At 39.3% G+C, this 26,148-nt stretch overlaps 1 protein-coding gene across 5 annotated transcripts in view; it reads left to right on the top strand.

Annotated features, from left to right (window-relative positions):
* tmtc1 (transmembrane O-mannosyltransferase targeting cadherins 1) overlaps positions 1-26,148 on the top strand; it is a 125,614-nt gene that overhangs the window by 67,924 nt on the left and 31,542 nt on the right. For all 5 annotated transcript variants that reach the window (XM_067495725.1, XM_067495723.1, XM_067495721.1 and 2 more), the window contains 4 exons: positions 4,186-4,267; positions 5,627-5,730; positions 9,946-10,135; positions 21,466-21,587. In XM_067495725.1, the coding sequence (XP_067351826.1) occupies positions 4,186-4,267; positions 5,627-5,730; positions 9,946-10,135; positions 21,466-21,587 (498 nt within the window). The remainder of the gene's footprint in view (positions 1-4,185; positions 4,268-5,626; positions 5,731-9,945; positions 10,136-21,465; positions 21,588-26,148) is intronic.

Genomic DNA, 26,148 nt, shown 5'->3' with positions numbered 1-26,148 from the left:
GTCAGAAACTCTACTGCCACCTCTCCTAGACACTTCCATACCTCCACCGGTATGTCATCAGGACCAACTGCCTTTCCACTCTTCGTCCTCTTAAATGTCCTCCTCACTTCACTCTTACTAATCTTTGCTACTTCCTGCTCCACACCAGTCACCTCTTCTACTCTTCGTTCCCTTTCATTTTCCTCATTCATCAACTCTTCAAAGTTCTCCTTCCATCTTCCCATCACACTCCTGGCACCTGTCGGTACATTTCCATCCTCATCTTTTATCACACTAACCTGCTGCACATCCTTCCCATCTCTATCTCTTTGTCTGGCCAACCTGTAAATCCACCTCTCCCTCTTTAGTGTCCAACCTAACATACAAGTCCTCATATGCTCTTTGTTTGACCTTTGCCACCCTACCTTCACCTTACGCTGTATCTCCCTGTACTCCTGTATATTCAGTCTTCTCAGTGTTCCACTTCCTCTTAGCTAACCTCTTTCTCTGAATACACTCATCAACTTCCTTGTTCTACCACCAAGTCTCCTTGTCCACTTTCCTCTTTCCAAATGACACACCGAGTACCCTCCTACCTGTCTCCCTGATCACATTAGCTGTAGTGGTCCAGTTATCTGGAAGCACCTCCTGACCAGTCTCAGCCTGGCCTGTCTCAGCTCCTCCCTGAAACTACACAGCATTCTTCCTTTTTCAACTTCCACCACTTCGTCCTCTGCTCTGCCTTTCTTCTCTTCATCTTCCTCTCCACCAGAGTCATTTCACACACCACCATCCTGTGTTTTCTGGCTACACTCTCCTCTACCAATACTTTACAGTCACTGATCTTTTTCAGATTGCAACGTCTACACAAGATGTAGTCCACCTGAGTGCTTCTACCTCCGCTCTTGTACACCCTATGTTCTTGCCTCTTCTGGAAGAAAGTGTTCACTGCAGCCATTTCCATCCTCTTTGCAAAGTCAACCACCATCTGTCCTTCTGTGTTCCTGTCCTGAAGAACAAACCTGCTCATCACATTCTCATCACCTCTGTTCCCTTCACCTACATGCCCATTCAAATCTGCCCCAGTCACCACTCTCTAAACTCTGGGGAGGCTCTGCACTTCACCTAACTCACTCCAGAATTTCTCCTTCTCTTCTAACCTACCTGTGGGGCATAACCACTCACAACATTGAACATCACCCCTTCAATTTCCAGCTTCAGACTCATCAACCTGTCTGATGCTTTTTTCACCTCTAGAACATTCCTCACAAACTCCTCTTTCAGGATAACTCCTACTACATATGTCTTCCTATCTGACCCATGGTAGAACAACTTGAACCCTGCTCCTAATCTTGTAGCCCTGCTACCTTTCTACCTGGTTTCCTGGACACACAGTGTATCCACCTTCCTTCTCTGCATCCTGTCAGTCAACTCTCTAGCCTTCCCTGTCATAGTCCCAACATTCAAAATCCCTACTGTCAGTCCTTCATTCTTACCTTTAGCTAGCTAGCTCCTTCCTCCTCTCCTTCTTCAACTTCGACCAACAGTAGTCCAATTTCCACCGATACCCTGTAGGTCAACAGCACCGGTGGCGGTCGTTGTTAACCCGGGCCCCGACCGATCCGGTATGGAAGTCATTGTCATGATTTGCATTTTTAATTTGGCATGTGTTTTACGTCGGATGCCCTTCCTGACACAACCCTCTGCATTTATCCAGACTTGGGACTGGCACAAAAAGACACTGGCTTGTGCCCCCTTGCGGTTGCATTAATGTCCATGTGTTTCTAAATTCTTTTCTTTCCAGTGTAAATCTGTAACATTTTGCACATCCAAAGAGTAGTGCTTAGATAACAGTTGTGTGAGTTTTAAGACCATTAAATTATCAAGTGCAATGTGCTTCTCTAGAAATATGTTCAGCCAGGCAAGCAGCCTTGCTATTTTAGGACCAAACTCTCATGGTTACATTAATGCAGTGTCTGCAGACTCATACTCTTTGTCATTCTGTCATTATGTGCCGCAAACCTCAGCAGAACACAGCAAAGACTTTGCCAAAGACAAATATAGAAAAGGAGAAACGAAGTGAAGAGCAATGGGAGAGTGAGGCAAAGATGAAAGACAGAGTGTGAGACAGAATGAATGTGTGTAGAATTCCTGTGAGATCTCTTCACTCACTGTTTCAACGATGCTTTGAAAGCTTTGCACAGGGGAACATCTCAAATTAATGGGTTGATGAATGGATTCTCCATGCTTTCCCCTCTCTACCTATATGCCTGATCCCCTCCCTCTTATCGTATTCTCTTGCCATTGGTAAAAAAGTTTTTTCTTGCAGTCAAAGCAGCTTCTTCTTTCTTGCCTCAGGCTATTGGTTTGAACTGTGTGGTCTGAGGAAAGAGTTCATAAATGACCTTTGCTGGATGGAAGGAAGGAGGTTGGGTTATCTCCAGGTGTGTCTCTGTGGTAGACTCTTTGTGCCAAACCCTCATAGCCTTCGGTGCTAGATTTGTTCGCTGATTAGTTGTTGTTGCTGACATTTTGTTCGAATGGTTTTGTTGGTGAAGTGATTGTATAGTCAGACTCTTCTACAGGAATGCAACTAAGGCCTGGACATGAAGTGGGGATGCTGTGATTCCTGGTCAGCATGTCAAGTCCCAGGACACCACAGGGAGTTGAAAGAGAACATTAAAACTAGTCTGTTTTAGGGTGACATTCAGACTGAATACATCTCAAGTTGCTCAATGAGTTCTCAACTTCCATTACCAAAACCATTCAACAGACTACTACTAAGTAAAAATTAATAAAAAAGTAAATAAATTCACACTGGGTCATACTGGGCTACATGTCAGTTTTAATATTTTACTACCTACAGCACTGTATATCTTTTACTTACGTTCTCTCTGGTTGTTAATTTCAGGTTCTGGGTTGATGTGCTTTTTCTCTATATTCCCGTTGACATGTTTAATAATTCAGATGTTTTTTGATTTCACATAGTTTGGTTGGAGGTTGATTTACAAGCATTGAAAACTACATGCAGTACATATCGGAGGACTGAAAGCTAGACATATTTTCTTGGGAATAGGACTGCTAATTGGCATTCACTGCTACTTTTGTTGGAGTGATGTGAGTTTGTGGCAATACAAGTAAAAACAGACTTCAACCACTTCAAACCACTGCCCACTGTTATTAGCAGAGATGTTCACGTTCATGTTTCACTCTGACTAACAGCAGGTTCACCACCACTACCTGGTGCTTTTAATCTAAAAATATGTTATATGATTTTTATAAAAATATGGTTAACCAATAAATGCTGATTTATCACTACATGTTAACCAGAAAAGACAGAAAGGGTAAAAATCACCTCCTACTCAACCAAAAGTGAACTTTGAGCTCTGTTTTATTAATTAATGTACATGTTTTGAGTAATTTTGTACATAAGTAAAATTTCCATAATCTGCTTAGTACTTTTACAAAAGCAAAAATCATGCCTCTAGTGGACTATTGTTTTTTTTTTTTTTAGGTGATTACTTTTACTTGAGTATTGAGTTTGTGTACTTCTACCACCTCTGCACACAGTGTATCACATGTTGCTGTGTATGTGGCTGTGCAGCTGCAGACTACTCACAGTGACCATGCTAGTCACTGTTAGTTCATTAAAGTAAGTATAACTTGAGAAAGCACTGACTTCCGCTTGCCAGTTTTTATGTTTTTATTCAAAGGAACTGTTTAGTTTTGGTGGACATTTTCTTGCATTCTACAGCCAGACAAAAATCACAGACCTGTTTTTATTTGCATGTAGCTTGAAAGCATTTCACAGGATGAGATGAGGTTTCTGCAGCTCATAATTAGACTTACTTGAAATCCACCCTGCAGTGCAGAATACTTTGTACATCAAATGCCTGATGTAACCAAATATGGTGTTATTAATATATTTACTATGTTTCTAATCATAATGTGTGTGGGTTGGGCAGCAGGGGGCCTAGGTCAAATCCTATGGTTGTGGAGGAAGATAATTTGCAGTGTTCCTTACCACTGTTTTGTTATACAGCAAAAACACTAGATTTGTGCAAAAAATGCTGTGCAAATTGTGGTGCTGCACCAAATGTATTGTTTTTAAACTTTCCATATTTTGATTGTACTGCACTTTACCGGTTACAACCACAAAAAAGAATGCACTCTGGCCGACCTCCTATCTCTCTGTGTATTCCTCAGCCACCTGTCTGGCTCCAGACTCAGGGACCTCCTATACATCTGCAGCCCCTTCATCAAACGAGCCTCCCTCATTTGTGGCTATGTGAGTATTTTTTATGACATTGAAAAGCTTTTGCTCAGTTGTACATTTGAGTGTTTATCTTATGTAGGACTTCTGTCTGTATTAACCTCCATTTTAAAGTGAGCACACCATTTCAAGACAACCTTTTCAAACATGTAATAACACTTGTGATCTTTGATTTGTTAATTTACCTTTATTTATTTGACAAAAGTACAAAGAAAATATTTTCAGTGTTTCACCTTCACCACCTTCATTGTGTTTTATAAGCAAATGTAAAGTTTCCTGCCTGCAAAACACTCAACAAAAGTGACAGAGTCATGTGTACCACTGTGTTACATCACCTTTCCTTACAATGACACTTTATAATCATTTGGGAACTTAGGATACTAGTTGCTGCAAGTGAAATATGTGCCTATTGTTGCTGGATACAGAACTTCATCTGCTCAACAGTCTGTGGTTGCTGTTATCTGGTTTACCTCGTCATGATATTTCATACATTTTCAGCGGGAGAGAGATGTTGACTACAGGCAAACAGTCAGTCACACACATTCTGGGTCGAAGCATATATAGATATATGTATATGCTGTATATCTAAATATATAGGGTTAGGGTGCAAATAAGCTATGAATGCTAAGACTACCCAGCATTGCACTGAATGCCACATAAACTACTCTAATGTTGGCTGTGCATATACAAGAACATAAGCATTTATTTGACAATAAAAAACATTTATTTAAATGAAGCTTTTGGTAAAACTTCAGTTGAAGAGATGCTCTCACACAATTTGGCCACAGATGCCTGATAACTGTCTCAGGTGACCTAAATAGCTTTTGAAGGTTGCATTAGCAGATGTGTTTTTAATCGTTAACTTTTAATCATTAACAGCCTGGTGGGTTTTTTTGAAATGCTGGAGGATGTGGTGTTAGCTTGCATGGTTTCTTCAGCACCTGTTATTGACACATATCCCTTTGTTTGAAACCAAAATATATCCCAACAATCAATAGGACTTTACTATTTCATTGTCTCTGGCTCATCAACATTGGGATGTTTGTATCTTAAACTTTCTTCATGCACTCTCATTTACTTCCTCTGCAGGTGGGAGAGGGCAGAGGGTATGCTTGTCATATTATTCCATTTATAAAAAAATGTATCGCAGCTTTGCTATTTAAAAATTGTGTTCTGTTAAATTGCAATATCAAATGATTCATTCGATAAATGAGTAAACTAAATTTTTAGTCTTATTTTGCCTGTCTCAATTTTTTTGATTTTGTTGCAGGCTTCAAACTCTAAATTTGCAGTCCTAACGTTTCTAAAAATGGAGTTTGTACTCCATCAGAACTGTAGTAGGTGTCCCAAAACATGTTTCCCTCTGTCGTGTAGGTGGTGACCATCATGTCGTTCAGGCTGTGGCTGATGGCAGGATCCATGCCGCTCTTCTCTGAACAGGACAACCCTGCCTCCTTCTCACCTTACTTGCTTACTAGGTCAGTGTCTCACACACAGCCACACACAATTAACAAAAACAAAAAGTGGATGAAAGAAAATGTTAAACCAAGCACAGAGTGTTCTCTTTCGATTTTTTAGGTTTTATTATTTATATATAATATATTGGTTTGTTTAGTTGAGTTTCTTAGTCCAGTTTTGCAAAGAGTGGGTATGGGAGGTAAAGGCTGACTCAACTTTGTTGTATCTATCACATTTCAGTATAAGCCAGCCAGGTGAGAGCAGATACATACAGTGTCAACACATAAAGGAGTTAACAAGAGTGAAATATGAGGTAGTAATGAGCCATTGGCCGTTAAACATGAAATAATATTGAGTTACTTTTAAGAAATGTTGGTGCCAGTGACAGTGGCAAGGTCTGGCAGTCCTAAGCGGTGTCAGTGTTTCTTGTTGTTGGTGAAACAGCATATAATCTGTCATTAGCCAAGTGAAAAATAGCTCTCCTCTCCCTTTGCCACCTGGGAAATTTATAGCAGATTCTCATATACCTTACTCTGTCCTTCCTGCTCGCCTTCATTTTCCCATCTCAATATTTCTGGTCCCTGATGCCTGGCTGAGCCTTCACTATTTCTACCTCTCTGTCAGTTTTTCTGTGTGTCCTTGCTCTATCCATCTTGCTCTCATCTTCTCTGACAGTCAACACATAGAGAAATAAATTTGAAGGCTGTTGCGCTGAGTTACTGTTAGACACCTCAATAAGAAAGAGCTTTGACCTCAATGTTTGTGTGTGTCTTAAATAAATGTATATAATCTCACATGAAGGTTCATGTGAGATGAAGCCATGCTAATTTATCATATTAGTCTTTATGCTGGTCCATATCAAACTGATCACAGCAGCATCCCGGGTGGCATTGATATAATTTGTATACACAATTGCGTGTGTGTGCGCATGTGACAGGATCGGTAAGATGGATTGCTGTAAATATATGTGATGTGGTAAGACTGTCAGATTTCATCATCATCATCCACTATAGTACTATAGTCTAAACTCCTGTCTAACCACAAGGTGCATCATATGGAGCCTGGTCTTTTTTAGGTGCACACACACACACACACACCCACGTGTTTTCTGCAGTAACACAGAAGGTGCATATTCAGCAGTAGCTGCTGCAATTTTGCCAAATATCCAGTGTACATGTATTTGTCACATGGTGAGGCCCAAAATGTTTACACACTCACTTGTGAAGACTTTCCTTCCCTGTAACTTGAACATTTGAGGTACAGTAAGACATGGTTTGAGGTTATGGTCTGGAAACCATTAATGTCTATATCATTATTGGGCATCAGGCCCAATCCAGCTTTTGTACTTTTTTTTTTTTTTGTCCTTTCGGCTTATCCTGTGAGTTCAGGGTCGCCACAGCGGATCATTGTCTGCATGTTGATTTGGCACAGTTTTTACACCGGATGCCCTTCCTGACGCAACCCTCCCCAATTTCTACCGGGCTTAGACCGGCACTGCACATGGGAAAGAGCTGTTGGGGGTTCAGTGACTTGCCCAGAGATATATAGCCGGACTGGGGATCGAACCACTGACCCTGTGGTCCGTGGGCGACTGCCTTTACCAACAGACGCCACTTTTGTAGTCCTTTTATACTCCTAAAACTTCTAAAAATACCACGTTAGCCTCTGCTAGTTGGCAGAGGTGGAAACATTTCTGCTATTTAGAGCTGTTTTAAGAGTCGATCATGACAGAAGTCAAGATTCTCAAGTATATTTTAAAAACAATATTTGTGACTGACATCAGCAACAACGAGGGTTGTATATTATAACTAGAACATTAAATGAAGTTCACTTTGTTTTGGAGTTATTTTCCCTTCATATTCCTCTGTAGACTCTACAGTCCTTTTTATCTGAGTTTCTCCATCCAGGATCTCACCCTAAATCTGTGCTTTGTTCGTCCTTTTTCTTTTTTTTGTTCTTTTCAGTGAAAGTTGCTCTGTTTATTAATTGCTAGCCGCCGCCATATTTGTTTGGGAGAGAGTTACTGATAAAAAATGTAAATGGCTGGGATCATGTTTTGTAACATTTATTCTCATAACTTATTTCAACCCAAACAAACTGGTAGGTTGTTTTCTGAACCATTACAAAATATTGGTCTCCACAACTTACATTTTGCATTAAAACCTCACAAAAAAATATTTATGTATGTATTTTAGCCTTTAGTGTGTCTGCATGCATTTCTTTCTATTGTATTCTCTTACTGGTATGGGTACCAGCGGCAGCTTTGTCCTGCATTTAATTTGCAGTCTAGTCTCTGCAGGCTAGGCTGCTGCACAAGAACTGGGCCACCTGTAACTGCTTTGGGATGTGTGAGGGGCCTACAGCACTACCCACTGTTTATTGAGAAGCGTGACAATGATACATGCTTACTTTCAAAAATTCTCCAATAACACAACAACACCAGTTGCTAGATTTGTCGCTAGTCACTTTTTTGAAAATAGTAACTAGAGGGGTCTGAATACTAATCAAATATAGGGACACATTCACTAAGTTGGCCACACTGACTGCATTTACATGCACTTAAGTAACTGGGGTTCTCAGACAAATCTGCTTTCTCAGGTAATTGGGAAACTTAACCTGATTACGGGAAATCTGCGTACACATGCAGCAAAAGAGTAACTGATTTCTCCTCTACCTCTGACATGTTTGGAAGTAACAGTGCAGGGGGACAGAAAGTAAAGTCAAATGCAACTGATCCACAACAGTTTGAATTTGAAAAATCCCTGGAGGAAGCGACTTATTTAGTCTATGAAGCACTTTGTGTTAAATTTTCTGCTGGACCTCAAGCAGACTTTTTTTGCCGGCATTGGCCTATTAACTCATTAACAATCTCTACTTTCAACAATATTTCCTTTCAGCTGTGGCAGCTTACTGTCTGCAGCCTTGGGTTACACACATGCGCAGTTGGAGAAAGCCCATTAGAAACCTATAGTTACTCATATACATGCCAGTGTATATACTCGTATAATCGGCGTTCTCTAACAGAAAACTATTTAAGGAAACCAGCTTTCCTGTATACATTACACTTAAGAAACCAGCTTTCCTGAGAAAGCTGACTGTAACCTGATTAATTAAGTCCATGTTAATGCACTCACTGATCACCCTTGCCTCATCAAGCTTGACAGCAGAGGACTGTTTGATTGACAACTAACTGTCAAATAATCCCTTTGTGTAAGAAGGGGACAAATCTGAATCTGAATTCATTGTTGCAGTTGCAACATTTCAAATTCTTGAAGGGTCTGATATGCAGGTGTTTGTGTGTGTATCATTTGTGGTTAGAGGGACTTGCAAAGTATGGAAAAGGGAACTAGATTTTGGCCCAAACCCATCAGATGACAGGGTTCAGAGGGCTTTCAGCTTTCCCTCTCTTTTTGGCCCATCATCAGGTGGTTTCACAGCCAAGCTGTGCTTTTCTCCCATCAGATCATCCTGGAGGAAATCAATGCTTAACTATTGGTTGGTCTTTAGAATTCACTCAACATGCCCCCTGTCACAATCGATGATGACTGCACCCCCCCAGAAACACACAGGTTGTCATTGTATTTGCGTTGTGTTAATGCTGTATATCACACTTCCAAAATAGATTTCATGTGAGATATCAAGCTAATATGTTAGAGGGTGGATACCTGACGGGAACTGAAAATCTGGGTCGGGAAATCACGTTCACATTCAGGTAGGGTTTAGTCGAACTAATGAGATTTTGTAGTATGTTCAGTAGTTCAGAATGTGATCCTGGCTTGCCTGTTTGAATAGAAGCAGATAGCTGTGACACTGTGGCCAAATCAATATCTCAAGCACGAAAATTTAGAGATTTAAGGGTGAGGGCAAACTAAACACACCAGCAAAGCAAACAGGAAAAAGCAGAAGTAGCACGGCGCAGGATTAGAGCATTCAATACCCTCTGTGACTTGGCATACACTTAATTTGTTGGGCTCTAAATGTCAGGTTAGATAACTACACCTAATCAATATGTAACCTTGGACAACCTCCTCTTCATTTTATCCTCAGGTAAAGTACCAAAAACTTGAGGATTTGGATAAACAGGATATTTATAATGATTGAATGAAATATAAATTAGGTTTGAAAATTGATGGCGGTTCTTTTTGTCTTCTTTCATCCATTTCTTTTGACCACATATCCATCCTCTTTCTTATATTCCAACTATTTCTCCTCATTTTTTTTACTCCCTCTCACAGGATTTTGACTTATTCTTACCTGCTGTCCTTTAATGCCTGGCTGCTGTTGGCCCCCATCGTGCTGTGTTATGACTGGCAAGTGGGCAGTATTCCGTTGGTGGACTCGCTGGCTGACGTGCGCAACATGGCCACTGTGCTGCTGGCTGTGATGATGGTGGCACTGTTCCTGCACTGCCTCGTCTCACTGAAGGTAAGTGGAAGAATGTGACACGTAGTTTAAAAGAGCTTAAGGCTGCAATTACCACAAACTCTGTTGCCTCGTGATACTTAACTGCTTGAAGAACAGGAAGGAGAGTTAGAGATGCTAATGTCTCAGAGATAGAAACCCACCACACTAATGAGATGGTGATGTTGTGTTCCTGGCCAAAAGGGGTTCAGCAACAGCCGTTCACCATATGTTGTCCTTTCTACATCCAATACTAGTCCTCCTGGGACTGACTTAAAAATCATTAAATGCTTAAAATACTCATCATATTTGAGGTGCAGTACATTCATGCCAGTGCGTCACCTTTGTCATTCAGCCCAAGATATGACCTTACCTCCACCATGTTTCACAGATGAGCTTATATAGTTGGGATCAGGAGCAAGTCCTTTCCTTGTCTGCACTTTGATAGAGGTTCATCTTGGTCTCATCAGTTTCAAAGGTTGTCAATTTTCACTGCTTCTGCATAAATGTGATCTAAACTGATCAGTTTTCATGCTTATCTAAAACTACATAAAGGGAACTTTATTTGTGTTGTTTGTTTAGTTTATGTAGAAAAATTGTTTAATTTTTAATATGAGTGTGGTACAAATGTATGTAATTCTGGGATTATTAGATCATTTGATGGAGAAATTTGAGTCAGATTTTTTTTATTCAATGGGATGACAATCTGGTGTGATTGGAAGAGGCCCCACCCTTTTTAAAGAAGACAAATCTGGTCTTAAAAACACACGTTTGTAAAAGTGTGTCATAAATTGAACTAAAGACATTTCTGAAGACTTTAGATAAAGAGGTGTTGGTAAAAAAGAGTTTCACAAATTTAAAAAGCACAGATTGATTGTCAGGTTGATTCCCATGAAACATTTTTTCATTTTTTGGTTATAACAACCTATCCTTTGTCTATTGACTGTTATGAGCCTTGAGCATTCCAATAAAGAATGTAATAAGTATTTAAGAAGCTATTAATCAGTTGCTTTCAAATTCCTCCTAAAAGGTACTTCATTAAAAGTGTTTATCCCAGTCTGGTGTATATGTTAAAAATACAGAGACATAGCATCAGCTGGGAGACAGACATGGTATATTTCAGCTGACAGATCATTTCTAATGCAAATAAAAGTTAATAAAAGCATTTTTCAACTTTTCTGGTTTGGCAGACCATTACTGCTCAATCTAACAACAACGAGAAAGATGTACAGTACAGTACATGATGATGTGGACATGTATCAGGGTGCTGAACTAGAGATGTGCAAGTGTCTAACAAGAATAGGCAGTAAAATGTATCTATGATTTGCCTTCTTTAAGGCTCTTTAAATGTATTTACATTTGTATAGTGAACTTTATTTAACCTAAAATGTTCAGTGTGTAGTACCCTGAATGCCACATCACCATCACTCTTAGTCAGTATGTTGCCAAAATTATACCAAGGAACGTTTAATGTTATTTCTTTTTGTATTTATGGCAATAAAGCAATACATTACATACAGTACGCTCACACATATGATATACACTCACAGGCCACTTTTTAGTTACATACATTATTAGGTACATCTGTACAATCTGTAGAAACTCTGCCATGAGTTCTACTTTTACAGTACTTAACTTAATATTTCTTAGTTTTTAAGTAGAAAACATGAGGAAGTTAATTATTCTACTGTGTGTTTATTATTGACAAAACAATGGGTGGTTGAGTCAAGACAGAATATATGTGTGTCAATAAGAGGGACCCAAGTTGAACGATGAGATTACAGGGAGCAGAGTTGAGTAAGTACTACTTTAGTTAGTACTTTAAGTACTAAGTACAACGGAGCAATGGAGAGTGTGGAAAAGAGGTGAAGAGACCAGTGCAGGCAGGTTGGAACGGGTGGAGAAAAGTGTCAGGTGTGTTGTGTGATAAAAGAGTATCAGCAAAGTTGTTCAAGGTGGTGGTGAGACCAGAGATGTTGTTCGGCTTACAGACAGTGGCACTGAAGAAAAGACAGGAGGCAGAGCTGGAGGTAGCAGAGCTTAAGATGTTGATTTCTCTTTGGGAGTGACGAGGATGGACAGGATCAGGAATGAGGACATCAGAGAGACAGCTCATGTTAGATGTTTAGGAGATAAAGTCAGAGAGGCCAGATTGAGGTGGTTTGGACATGTTCAGAGGAGAAACTGTGAATATATCGGTAGAAGGATGCTGAGGTTGGAACTGCCAGGCAGGAGGTCTAGAGGAAGATCAAAGAGGAGATTTATGGATGTAGTGAGAGATGATATGAAATAAGTTGGTGTGAAGAGGATGCAGAGGACAGGGTCAGATGGAGGCACATGATTTGCTGTGGCGACTCCTGAAAGGGAACAGCTGAAAGGAAAAGAAGAAGACAATGGGTGGTTGAGTACTTGACTTAGATTTCTAGATTTTTAAGCTAGATTTTATATATATATATATATATATATATATATATATATATATATATATATATATATATATATATATATATAGGGATAAGGTTTAACTGTCTTTCTGCACCAGCTTGCAATTGCAATACCTCCTGTTCTCCTTTGGTGTGTCACAGCAATGTGTCTCACTGATTACTGTATCTCCATCTTATATTTCAGGTGCTGCTTGGTTGAAGGGGTCTTTATTGAACTGTGCTGCAGACTTAGGAATAAAACATTCTCAAACTGAATTTTCTTGGCAGAAAATAGCATTTAGTCAAACTAACTGCTGCCAGATGTTAGTGCTGCCTTCTTGTCAGACTGTTTATTCTATATTCATATCCAGTAACTTATTTACCGCAATGAAAAAAGTCATGAATCAGTCCTTCTTGTGAGCGTAACTCTCTCTGAAGTCAAAATATTCAAAACAACTTTAATATATCAGGGCTTCTATGGGTAAGAAAGAAAATGTTTATGCCTCTGAATGCGACTGTGGTGCAGGAAGGTAGAGCAGTTATCCACCAATGTCACAGTTGTTGGTTCAATCCCTATCTCCTCCAGTCACATGTTGAAGTCTCCTTGACCCAGACACTGAACCCCATCTTAGTTGCTCCCAGTGAGTGTTATACTATCAAAGATGTCAAATGACGTCATTGGTGTGTGTGAGTGTGAATGGGTGAATAAGAAGCAGTGTAAAGCGCTTTGAGTGCCAATAGGTAGAAAAGCGCTATATAAGTGCAGAACATTTACCATTTACAAGTAACATCCCTTTATTTGTCCACAACATCTTGTAGATGGAAACTATTCCTTGAATCAATTTACAGAGGTGATGTTTCTGCACCTACACAAAATGCACTAAATTGTGCCAGAATTGCACTAGAACCTAACAAACATTTAAAGCAGCCTTATTAAATTTATCTTAAATGTTGTGTTAAAAGGTTTTTACATTAAATTACGTCAAATTTTCTAAACATGAGTTGAACTTGTGTAGAAGAAATCACACTAAAACAAAGTTTATCTCTGTTGACTCTGTTGTGAGACTTTCCCTGAGTTTTCAAGACACTTTCTCTGCACACACCCAAAAGTTTCCTAACGACAATCCACCCACTCATGTTACATATATCGCTTACCTCTTTGCTGGGCCCCTGACAGGCTTACACAGCCAGGTCAATCATAATGGAGTGGATTCAGGGTTGGGGGGCAAAAATTTCAATCAGCGCTAAAGATGAGGTACTGCATAAAGGCCCGTTATAAGAAAAATAAGTAGTTGTGGAACTGTAAATCGTCCAAAACTATTTTGTTGAAAAAATAGAATATAAATGCATAATTATGCATAATATGGCCTCTTTAATAACAAGATATCACATTTTTTTAGTTTAGCATTGATAATCGGTATCATATCCATGGTAAACTGGACACTCACAGCCTATATATTGCAATCATGTTAACAAAAGTCTTGGGTACATTTTACATGACTTTTGCTTGACTTCAAAGAAGGAGTTTTCCCTAAACTTAAACGGCTTGTTATTGTGCCTAAATCTAAATACCAAAACATTATATCATACATGAATAACAAGGATTTGTTTAACTGTTTATCTGTGGGACATCTCTGGCTACTATCTCTGTATATGTTCTTTTATGTGTACATAATGGTGGGATGATAAGCTATATCATTATTACATCTACATAAGTTAATTATTTATATTTCCATCACTGTTGGATTCACCCACTCAATCACCAGGGGCTGTTTCCTGAAATAAACAATGTTAAATCTTTTATTTCCAGCCCCCAAAGAAGATGCAATGATGCATCAAGGCTCAACAACTAAGAATGCAACATGTTTAGTGTAAGAGTAATGATATTTCAAAATGCAAGCATGGTGCCTTTTTAAAATCTCCATACAGTGGTTTTATATTTTAATAGTCCATCAGGTCAGGCAGTGTAATTGCCTAGATTCAGTGTAGGAGTTAGATACTGACCTTTGCGATGCTCACTTAAGGCAAATCAGGCTCATTTGGAGAGGGCAAATTAATGTGCATAGTTTCAAGCATGTGTTGTCTATTATATTACTGAAGAGTCTGATTTTCCATAACATCTATATTAGTTAGTCGCTGTCAAACCAGAATGTTCGGATTCTAATGTAACCAGTCAAAAGAGATAAAGTTATTTTACCCTAAAGTTCATCCAGTTTGTCAATCCTGTTGTTGCCGGTGTAGCAGGATTTTTGTGTTGGGAGCTACAATCACTCAGAGGTCTGTATGCCCTTCATAGAAGAATACTGACCAAATTAAGTGAGTTGGTGCAAAGCCTGTAGCAGCACTGAAAGCACCTCTGCCAACATCCTGTGCATAGATTTGTCTCTCTAGAAAGATACAGTACTCTGTCTTTTATGGCTGTGTGAAAGCAGAGTGTATGATGGCTTGTGTTTTAGTTGTACCTAGGAGGGCTGTCAGCATTGCGGATATTGTTACAGTTATATGTGTGTGAACTGAAAGTGAGTTTCACTCACACAAACGAGCGCACACACGTACATACAGCTGTCAGTATGAATATATTTTCCGAACCTTTGCGACCTTTACTTGCTGCACTGCAGTTCAGTAAAAAGCAAACACTGCTGACCTCACACGACCTCCGGAAGACGTAATTGGCACTTCAGCGTGTCTATTCCTGCTCTCCCTTGACCCCTGGCTGTGATTGCCTCAATGGTAAAGCCCTAATATTGAGTGCAAAGTCTTAGTGGATTCTGTCTTAATTCCTATCCTGAGTTATAAAGTGGGGTTGGAACCACACTTTAAATCAAACTCTATTTTGGTCCCCAACAACAAAGTAGGAAATAGTCTGCACTCTACAAAAAGTAAGTCCTCAACCTGCTAGACCTGCTACAGAGAGAAAGAACTTGAGAGGGGAAAGGGCACTATGAACTAGGTAGTGACTTCCGCAGAAGAGTCAAGGATTGTATGGCTTCAACAACCTTAAGTCTGTAATATACAAAGTATTTCAACCGGACTGTCAGAATTTTCAAACGTACAGTTTGTTAATGAAGTCAAAGTGTAGTCTTCTACTGTACCCCTATAAATTGTTACTGTTCATGTATCTGGTTAGTACAATCAGTATGTATGTAAAACCCCAATTCCCAAAAAGTAGGAAAGATGTATAAAATGTAAATAAAAACTAATTGCAATGATATGCAAACCACATAAACCCATATCATATTTACAATAGAACATACACAACATATTGGATATTGAAACTGAGAAATTATAACATTTCGTGAAAAATATTAGCTCATTTTGAATTTGATGGCAGCAAGACAAAAAAGTTGGAAGAGGGTGATGTTTTTCATTGTGTAGCATCCCTTCTTTTTTAACAACTGTGTGTAAATGTCTGGGAGGTGAGGAGACCAGTTTCTAGAGTTTTAGGAAAAGCATGTTGTCCCATTCCCATCTGATGCAGGATTTTTGCTGCTTAACAGTCCTGGGTCTTTGTTGCCAGATTTTTTCTATTGAGGAAAAGTCTGGACTGCAGGCAGGGAGGCCAGTTCAGCACCCGCACTCTTCTTCTTTGAAGCCATGCTGTTGTAATGGATGCAGTGTGTGGTTTAGCATTATCTTGCTAAAGAATGGAAGGCCTTCCCTGAAAGAGACGTTGTCTGGATGGGAGCATATGTTATTCTAAAACTTCTATGTGTATGCTGCCAGCACCATAGGCACTAATGCACCCCTACTGATTATGTAATTAGCGACGCTATTTGACTTCTTTCATAGTTGCCTTTGTAGTTTACCTTTTAAGGTTATTGTCCAGTTGTCAAAGATACAACAGATAGCAATGATTTTGTTACGAGAGCATACTGTTCAGCTCAGCTACTGAAGGGTGCAGATGTGACACTGTCGCTGGAGCAGAGGAACTGACTAAAAGGTGGTGTGGACCCCAACAAGGTAGAAGAAAAAGGTTCAGTGTGTAGCTGTGGAGGCACACGGTTTCTTACAGAGTTCTGTGAGTTTAGCCATACTTTCAGAAACTTGTTTGATGAAACTGTTTGTGAACATTGTTGTGAGATTACTGTACTTAAACTTGTATGTACAATTGACCTGCCATCGGCTAAGTTGAGAAGCAAGTACAATAAATCTTTAATGTTCATCATACAATGATCTCTGGAGTGAAATATTTGCTGGAACATCAGATTTGAGTAAGACCACCTTTACATAGTAAGACACCATCTCTACACGGGGTAAACACTACTCAGCGAATAATGGAAGGAGAAGTTGATCCATCATTGATGCAGGCTTTTGAACTGTCCCCTGATTACTAACTGGATGGTCCCTCTCCTCTTTAGTCTGCAGGACTTACGAAGCAGGGTGGGAATCGCTATGAGAAACAAACCAAGTGAAATCTGGTTAATGACAAAAACGGCTACCAAGAAAGACAAAAACATAACTAAACCTCAGACCAAAATACGTACAATGTTTTCGTATGAACAAGAAGTTCATACTAACACCCTGTCTTCGACAACTCGAAGACAGGGTGTGGCATGAATAACAGAGATGAAATAAGACGTGTAAACTTGGAGACAGGGTGTTGCACAGACAAAAAAGACGATGATCTGACCAGGTGAAAGCAACTGTGAACAGTGATCACTGGTAAAGCTGGATAAATGAACTTGGGACAGGAAGTGGTGAAAATGCGTAGAAAATAAAAGACCTGGACAGGAAGTGAATTTGAGGGCCAGCTCATGACGAGAACAGTTTTCCATTAATTTAATTAATGGAATTAATCAATTTTAATTGATCTTTGGCCCAGAGAACATGGCAGCATTTGTTGTTCACATATTGTTTCTTCTTTGCATGATACAACTTTAACTTACATTTGATGATTGGACAGTGAACTGTGTTTAGAGACAGTAATTTCTGAAAGTGTTCCTGAGTCCATGCAATGATGTCCAGTAGAGAATCAGGCTTGTTTGTAATGCAATCTTCACAATTTTAAAAATATTGTTGTTGTTGTTGTTTTTACATTTTCATATTTTCCCAACTTTTTAATCTAAAAGTCCTATAGCTTTGTTTTACCAATGTAATTGTTTGTTTCATATTTGTCAATAACCGTTATTGCAACTGCCTTGACCAGGGTGCCCTTAAGAAAAGAGGTTATTAGCCTTAATGGTTTCTCTTCCTGGTTAAATAAATGAAGTACCAAGCATAGTACCTTGGGTCATTCCATTTACTACAGTAAGTCCGCTAGACCTGAGGCCTTTGTCTTGGCAAAAATTACAACATCTGGTCTTAGACACCTCAGTAAAAAAGCTTCAACATCCAGGATGTCTTTTAGGGTTTTATTATTTTGCAAGAGAGAAGTATAGAGTAATTCTCCAACCTATGCAGTTCTAAACTTCATACATTCACACATAGTTTTATAACCTTCTGTTGCTGGGCAGAACATTCTCCACCCTCAGGAAACTGCCTCCAGCGATTTCTGCTTTTATGGAAACCTTTTACCTTTTCAGCACTTTGATAAGCACCTGTGAGCATGGAGGGACTCTGGGTCAGAGTCAGTGTGGGATGGTCTGCTGTTAGACAATAACTGACCTTGGAGCAGTTCTGCAAACACTTTGAGACAAAACATGGATATGAGACAAAGTTTGAACAACACTTCAAAAGTACAGTGAGTACAAGTTCCCATTATAACTAGGTAAAATACTAAGAGTAAAATGCAATCATTTAATCATACTTGATTTTCCATCACAACCTTTTACTGCCTCACATGGAGATCAACCTGACAAATAATTAGAAAACCAGCTACTGTTTGATCAGACCCACAGAAAGCATCTTTCTATGGGTCTTTTATAAAGGACGATAAATACAACCATTTTAGCAACACTATTTTTACTATGTTGCTTCCTAAATCCAGACTCCAGAAAGCAACTTGTGAAGTTGGAGATGTTTTGAGTCTCATGGGAATAAAGGACAGCCATTTCACCCTCTGAGCAGTGTCCCTTAGACTGGATGCAAATTCTTATCCATTTTTTAAAAAGTGTTATGTCCCTTAATTCAGGATAAAATTAACTATCTAAAAGAGAGCATGTTCACACTACAAGATTAGAAACAGAACTATGGCTCTTAGTCAGCCTGGCTACAGTGCTGAACAGAAACCTGGGGTTGTTCTTGTTTTCTTCTATTAATGATGAATAATATGCTGTTCTGGCATCACGGAGAGCTTTTTTGTACATTTTTAAACTGTTTTTCCAGGCAAAATTTCTGGAACGCCATTTCCTTTCTAACTTTTGTGTTGCTTGTTTTAAGTTGCGTGTTTGCGAACTATACCATGGAGATCACCTCTTCTGGTTTACTGCCTTCTTTTTCAGAGGGGCAACACTATCGAGTATTGTACATAGTGAGGCTGCAGAATTGTCAACAAGATAATCTACTTGTGCAGGGTAAACATTAAGGAGACTACTTTCCATTGTATTAACATATGGTGAAGCAAATGATGAAAGAATAATTTCTTTAAATTTGTTGACAGCTTTTTCACTTAAGCATCTGCTATAGTGGAATTTTTCCCTAACTGCTATATAGTCTGTTATTGTAAATTCAAATTTTATTAGAAAATGATCAGAAAGAACACAGTTGTGAGGAAATATTGTTAAATTATCCATTTCAATTCCATATGATTGGTTATCTGTTGGAAGGCATATAAGGCTGAGATATTTGCTACCTCAGTTTCCAAAGCACTTTGCACTCAGCTGTCATGTAGCTTGTACACCTACTAGTGGTCTCTTGTAGGATTGCAGTTCAGAAAAATTTTCTTTTTACCTTGTCTCATCTTTTTCACCTTGTTGATTTGTCTCTTATTATCTAATGTCATTCCACTGACAAGGATGTGACATAGTTGTTCAATAAGTTAGCAATCATTTGAAATAGTAGAAGTGTACCTAGTGCCATGGTACACTGTCTGAAAAAGGCATTTTCCTCCCATGCAGCTGGCAGTAAGTCACTGCCCTAAGTAAAGAGTTCAACAGACATGCTGTGATAAAGGTTAATTTCTTGAAATATGTTTTTTTCACTGAGTGTTACCCCTTGAGGAAGTTATGAAAAGAACATTGTGTCTCACATATTCCAAGGATGCACAACTAGAGGGATGATTGCAGCAAACTAACATATTGGAGACATTTCATATACGGTTAACAAAGGTTTTAGGATACTCTAAGAGGCTTTTTAAGGAATCACTATGATTATGTAATAAGGCAGAGCAATGATTTTATTGCAACCTGTATCTGGGTAATTTATCACCCAAATCCCAGTAATATTTGCAGGTATTTTTGTGCTTTTCTACAGTCACTGCCCTTCCTGAGGTGCTTTTTCCAGTTTAATGTGAAATTCTTTTAAAAGTAGAGTATATTAAAATGTTTTAACATCAGCTACAGTAAAATATGTCTGCTGTTGTTTGCTCTTCAGAATCTGGGTTGTAATTGTCTATAAATTGTCTGTAAATAGTTTGTTTGTTTATAGTATGCACCATTTCTTGGTTATAATGCAAAAATAAAACAATTGAATAATACAAGTGGTGTTTTATTCAAAGTGTTTCAGCAACTTTAGCAATGAACGTTATTTCTGTGAATATTTTGTTTGTCCCTAAAACAACCTAATAATAAACCTAATATTTTTAAATGAGCCTCTTCCTGAGCCTCCATTGTTTGGATCAAATAGCTCCTATAAAATACGTGAGATTCCATAGGATATAGATGTTATTTCAATGTTAGATACTAACATTCACTGAAGGTGAATTTAGGTAAAGTGTCAGTTTTAAAGGACTTGGGTCAAGAGTCTGCAACACTTCACTGTCACATTCATAAACTTATTTTCGAACAAAACTATCATGGTTATCATTATTTTGTAAAGCTTACTCTAACTGTGGCAATAAACAACTAAAAACATTCACATTTACAGTATAATTTAAATGTAACCACACTAATTCACAGTGTATATATATACCTCTCCACTTTTTCTGTATGTAGAGGTTGATTTATATTTGTTCATATGTGTAAACAATTACTCCATGTACAGTCATAATTAGCTGTTTGCAGATTCTTTGTGTGGAAAGCTACTAAACATCCTTTACGGGTCTGATGCTATCAGCTACTCTCAGTTTCTGTTTGTAGATGTTCTGAATCTTTAGGTCATCGGGTCGTACTGTATCAGCAGCTAGTGTTTCTGTGTGTTCTTTGTGTAATATTCAGGCCATTACCAGTGAAGGATTGCTTTAATTGCTCAAAGTGCCTTTCAGAGCCAGGTCTTTCATTGTGTGTCTATAATATCACTACCACCAACTCCCTGCCAGTCAGGGATGGTCCCGGTAGCTGTTGGTGGGCTCATTGAAGGCAGAACAAGTCTCCGATTGGAGCAACACTAATCAGCACTTCACACACTCTCGCTCTCATTACGGCTAATGAGCCAATCCACTGAACCCGGTGAGGGACCACAGACTCAGCCAGTTAGAGACCTTTTAGGTCAAATAAATACAGTCATTGTGGGATAACATGGATAGAGAGAAGGCAGAGGCTGTGGGCATTATGAAAACTATGAATGGTTGCGGATATAGGCTCTTTAGAAAAGGGAATTAAGAGAAAACTAATTTGATAATTCCATCTCCTTAATTGCTTCTCTGCTGCATGGATGATTGTTAATATTTAGGACAGCCTGGTCATCGCTGCTAAACATGCCTGTATCATTGTGTGCAACTGTGTGTGTTGACACATATTACCATGGATAATGAATGTTCTTTTTTGCCATGTTTGAAGTGTTTACACTTAAAGCAGTTTCACTTTCCTTATTAAAAATGTTTATACCAGAATTGTTTGTGTTTGCTTGCAATGTGCTCATCCCTCTCTCTCCCTCTCTCTCTCTCTCTCTCTACAGAGACAGGAGAGCAAGGAGTTGTTGGTGGGAATGTTGTTTCTGGTGTTTCCCTTCATCCCTGCCAGTAACCTTTTCTTCAGGGTTGGATTTGTTGTGGCTGAGAGGGTTCTCTACATGCCGAGGTGAGCGTTTGTGTGTGTTTTGGGGGCTATCAGCATATAACTACTTGCATCAGTGTTTTAGCTGTATGATCTATGAGCTCAGTCCCTCGACATCCACATCAAGCTCAGCTTTGGGGAGTATGTGAGTCGGGCTCATGCCCAATTTAACGCCGGCCTGTGTATACTGTGTATTTTGAGTTCAGCAAATAACTATGAGCCAGAAGCACCTTAAGAATGGACAGTACAGACATAAAGACTGTTTCCATCAACTAGTAGCAACTCTTGAAGTAGCACCCACCTGATGACTGACAAAATGGAGGGCAACACACTTAACGACTGTTGGGAATGAGATAGACAAGTACCCCAAATCCCACGAGAGCGAGAAATTCTCAGGTGCTTTTGTGCCAAAACTTTGACTTTTTAACTTAACAAATTGTGCCTAATAGGGCAAAAGACAAAAATAAAGCAGAAAATTCATGGATGTAATTGACGACAGTTCAAACTATAGTGTCAGTTCGGGGGGGGGGGCAGAGCAGTACAGTTAACTTGTAAATCAAGCATGTCACCCTGAACAGCTACTTTAGCTTACTACAAAAACAATGACATTTATGCTAATCGTATGCTAACTCCAACTCCAACATTTTTTTATCCCAGATGAAGCCATAACAACAGTAGTAAAGAAGAAACATTCAAGATGTATTAAAATCCACTTGGATAGTAGATTAACGTGTCTTTCAAATTATTCAGATTTTGTCCTGATATAACACTTTAAATGGCATAAACCTGTTCTACAGATGTGAAAAAAGCCCCACATGTTCATGCTCAAAAGTGACTGAGCATTGAGGAGGACACTGTTGCTGTTGCTTTTGATGCTCTTTTCTTCCTCTCTACAATTTCCACTCACCCCAACTGGTCAAGAAAGATGGCCGCCCACCTTGAGCCTGGTTCTGCTGGAGGTTTTTTCCATTAAAGGGAGTTTTACTCTCCACTTGCCTTAGGTTTGCTCATGGGGGATTTGTTAGGTTTCCTTCACATACTTTTATAGTCTTGACTTTATTGTGTAAAGCGCCTTGAGATGACTTTGTTGTGAATTGTTGCTATGTAAATAAAGTTGAATGGATTTTAATTGAATTGGCCTTTTTCGGCATTTAGAGAGGTTGTTGGCAATTTAGGCAATGCAATTTCAGAGATCTTTTCAGAGAATTTTCAGATAATCTTTAGAGAATATATACAGTCTTGCTTGTTTAGGTTTTTGTTTTGCTGTTTGTTTGCTAAGTAATGGTCGCAGGTGAATCTAAACCAGGCAAGATCAATCTCCCAGGGCCAGGTGGCCTGGAAAATGGGTCTACGTCCAGAGTCTCGAATCAACATGCTGCAGAAAATTTTGACAAGATTGGTCCGGCATGAGAGAATGGAAGCCACATGGGCAAGAGCAGATGAAGTCCGCTTCTATGCTGAAAAGCTGATTGTCTATGCCGAATGGGAGACAGTAATTAGATGGGGATGAAAATGGCCAGTTTTTGGATGACGGAAAAGGATCTGGTCCCAAAACAATTTAAGGTCCTTGCTCCGTGGTTTGCGACTCATTCGAATGGCTACACACGATTGGCACTCATCCCCAACAGACGTGGCTGCAAAAGATTAATACCATCATGGGGTTGGATAAATGGAGAAGCATAATGTTTATGTGCTGAAGAGTCACTTGCAGATGGTGCAGATTGTGGTGATTATAGAGACTAATGCATTTCTTAATTGGAGAACAGTTTGAAAGCTACAGTGTCAACTATGGCTATGTGCATTTCTGTACAAGGATACTTGTGAATTGATTGTGTATGAATAGATTTTTGGGGATGACTGTGGTGCAGGAAGGTAGAACAGTTGTCCACCAATCAGTAGTTGGTTCAATCCCTGGGCTCCTCCAGTCACATGTCAAAGTGTCCTTGATCAAGACACTAAACCCCAACTTAATTGCGCCCGGTGAGTGTTGGCCAGCTGCATAGCAGCTCCCCCATCGGTGTGTGGTTGCGAGTGCAGTATGAGAAGCAGTGTAAAGCGCTTTGGGTACCAATAGGAAGCGCTATATAAGTGCAGACCATTTACCATTTATTCTGCTCTGGAGTGCACTCGAGTGTGTGTGTGTGTGTACGTGCATGTGTGTGTGTGAGAGAGAGAGACAGTGGTTATCTCTGAGTCATTGCACTCTTTCAAATTCGTATGACTGGTTCACTCCGGAGTCTAGAGCTTCTCCACTTTCTTTTACTTTTTCTGCACTCAATCACTCCCTTTCCTCCTATTCTCTGCCAATCTATTGTTCACCACCTTTCTTTCCACTTCTCCCTCATATTCTCCATGCTTTTACACTTGTGTGTTCTTCCCATCTCCTCACATCTGTTCTTCTCCTTCAGCCCTACATTTTCATCTTCAACATGCTGCCACTGACACTGCCCCTGTGTACATGACATAGGCCAATGTTGAGGGTGGAGGAGAAGGAGGAATTTTCAATGTCTTTTTATTGTGAAGCAGCTACTGGGATTGTTTTTCCTCAGCCTCTCACTTTCCTACACTGGTGAAAACAGTATTTATAACATGATTCAGATTCATTATTACTAGTGATTATATTAAGATTTGGATTTGTTTGAGTGAAGTGTTTTAGCAATGTGACATAATTTTGAAGAGAAACAGGGAGGCTCACAAAGGACCACTTTAACATGGAAGTGATTGGATGAAAGCAGCAGTGGTAGTTGGTTAGTCAGATGACTAAACTGTCGTGTTATTATGCCGTACCAATCCCCACTCTTATCCGTTTTAAGCAATGACCTCTGCCTGCTCCTGAGCTGCAAGTTTTAGTTGGCCCAGAGTCTCCCAGTTTCCCCTCCAGCATCACACACAAGTTTCAGCAGGAAACTGAATCATTAAACATAATGTCTATTATCATCACAGACATGTGTATATATGTGTGTGTTTGTTGCAATGTGCATCTCCAGGCACTTGTATGATTAGGTTGTTTTCCATAAGAGAATTAGCGTAGGATAATCTAATTTTCTGCCATGTAGATTCACATGCTGTTGGGTTTCAGTGTCACATTAGCTACACACACATCCACACTCATTAGCATAATTATTTATCTAGCCCTTACACTGAACTTTAACTGCTGAAACTAAATCCCAAACCCAAACATTAATTTGAACTTAATTTTAACATAACATCTAATTCTTTAAAGTCTGGTAAAGGTGGTTTGGACATGTTCAGAGGAGAGACGGTGAATATATCAGTAGAAGGATGCTGAGGTTGGAGCTGCTAGGCAGGAGGTCTAGAGGAAGAGCAAAGAGGAGATTTATGGATGTAGTGAGGGAGGACATGTTAGTTGGTGTGAGAGAAGAGGATGCAGAGGACAGGCTTTGATGGAGGCACATGATTTGCTGTGATGACCCCTGAAAGGGGAAAAAGTCCTCATGACAATGAGGTTGGTATTGAACTAACTTAATGGTATTGCCCCCACAAAAAGACAATAGTCCGTGCTGTATTTGATGGTCAGAAAGTTCGCTCTGTTTGTACTCTGCATTAAGTGTTTTTCTGTATTTGAATCATTACATTTTCTTCTGCCTCATCTTTGCAGCTGTGAAGGCCACTTCTCTACCATTTTCTTCAAGTCTTCCTATTTCCAAACTTCCCTAATCTAAGTCATCATTGTACACCACTGACCACTCGGGATTCAAACCTTGACACAGTACAATTACTGTCACTACAATTGTACTAAATTGTATCATAGGCTTACAGAAGAAGAGAGAGCAGTAAACCACATTGTCAGTTGATCTTTCCAGACAGATGACTTTAATAGACTTTAATCTGTGTTGACCACTGTCTTTTACTAGAACCTGTTAAACCATCTTGACTTTAGAGGCAACTGTGGTGCAGGAGGTAGAGTAGACATCCACCATTTCCAGGGTTGTTGGTTTTTTCCCCAGTTCCTGTTGAAGTCACATGTTGAAGTGTCCTTGAGCAAGACACTTAGTTGCTCCCGGTGAGTGTTGGCCAGCTGCATAGCAGCTCCCCCATCGGTGTGTGATTGTGAGTGTGAATGGGTGAATGAGAAGCAATGTAAAGCATTTTGAGTACCAATAGGTAGAAAAGCGCTATATAAGTGGACAGTTATGTTCTGATATATGCACAGCAGCCAGACAAACCAACGATGCAATTGGTTTTTACCAGCCATCCTTTTGTTTTAGTAGGTTTGGTACTGAATCTTATACAGTTTCAAATATTATTACTTCAACACTGACTTATGATATTCGTTTTTATCTAGAAGACAGTATTGTTTGCATTTGGTGTCTTTTTAACCCAAATATCAACTTTACAATATACCTATTTTTATTTTTCTTCAGACATCTCTTTACAATTTTTACTGACAATAAGCCCATCATCCTACCAGCCATACACAAAATGGTCCTGGTATTAACATACATGGAAATTTAGTTTGAAGGAAGTCTGACTATTACAGTAAATCATGTATGTTGGTACTCACTAGCTGCTATTATGTAAATTATACATTATTTATAAAAGCTGTTGTAAAAGCAGCCTCTGT

Source organism: Channa argus, unplaced genomic scaffold, assembly GCF_033026475.1.
Source record: "Channa argus isolate prfri unplaced genomic scaffold, Channa argus male v1.0 Contig038, whole genome shotgun sequence".
Taxonomy (NCBI): domain Eukaryota; kingdom Metazoa; phylum Chordata; class Actinopteri; order Anabantiformes; family Channidae; genus Channa; species Channa argus.
This window is presented reverse-complemented; position numbering and strand designations above follow the sequence as displayed.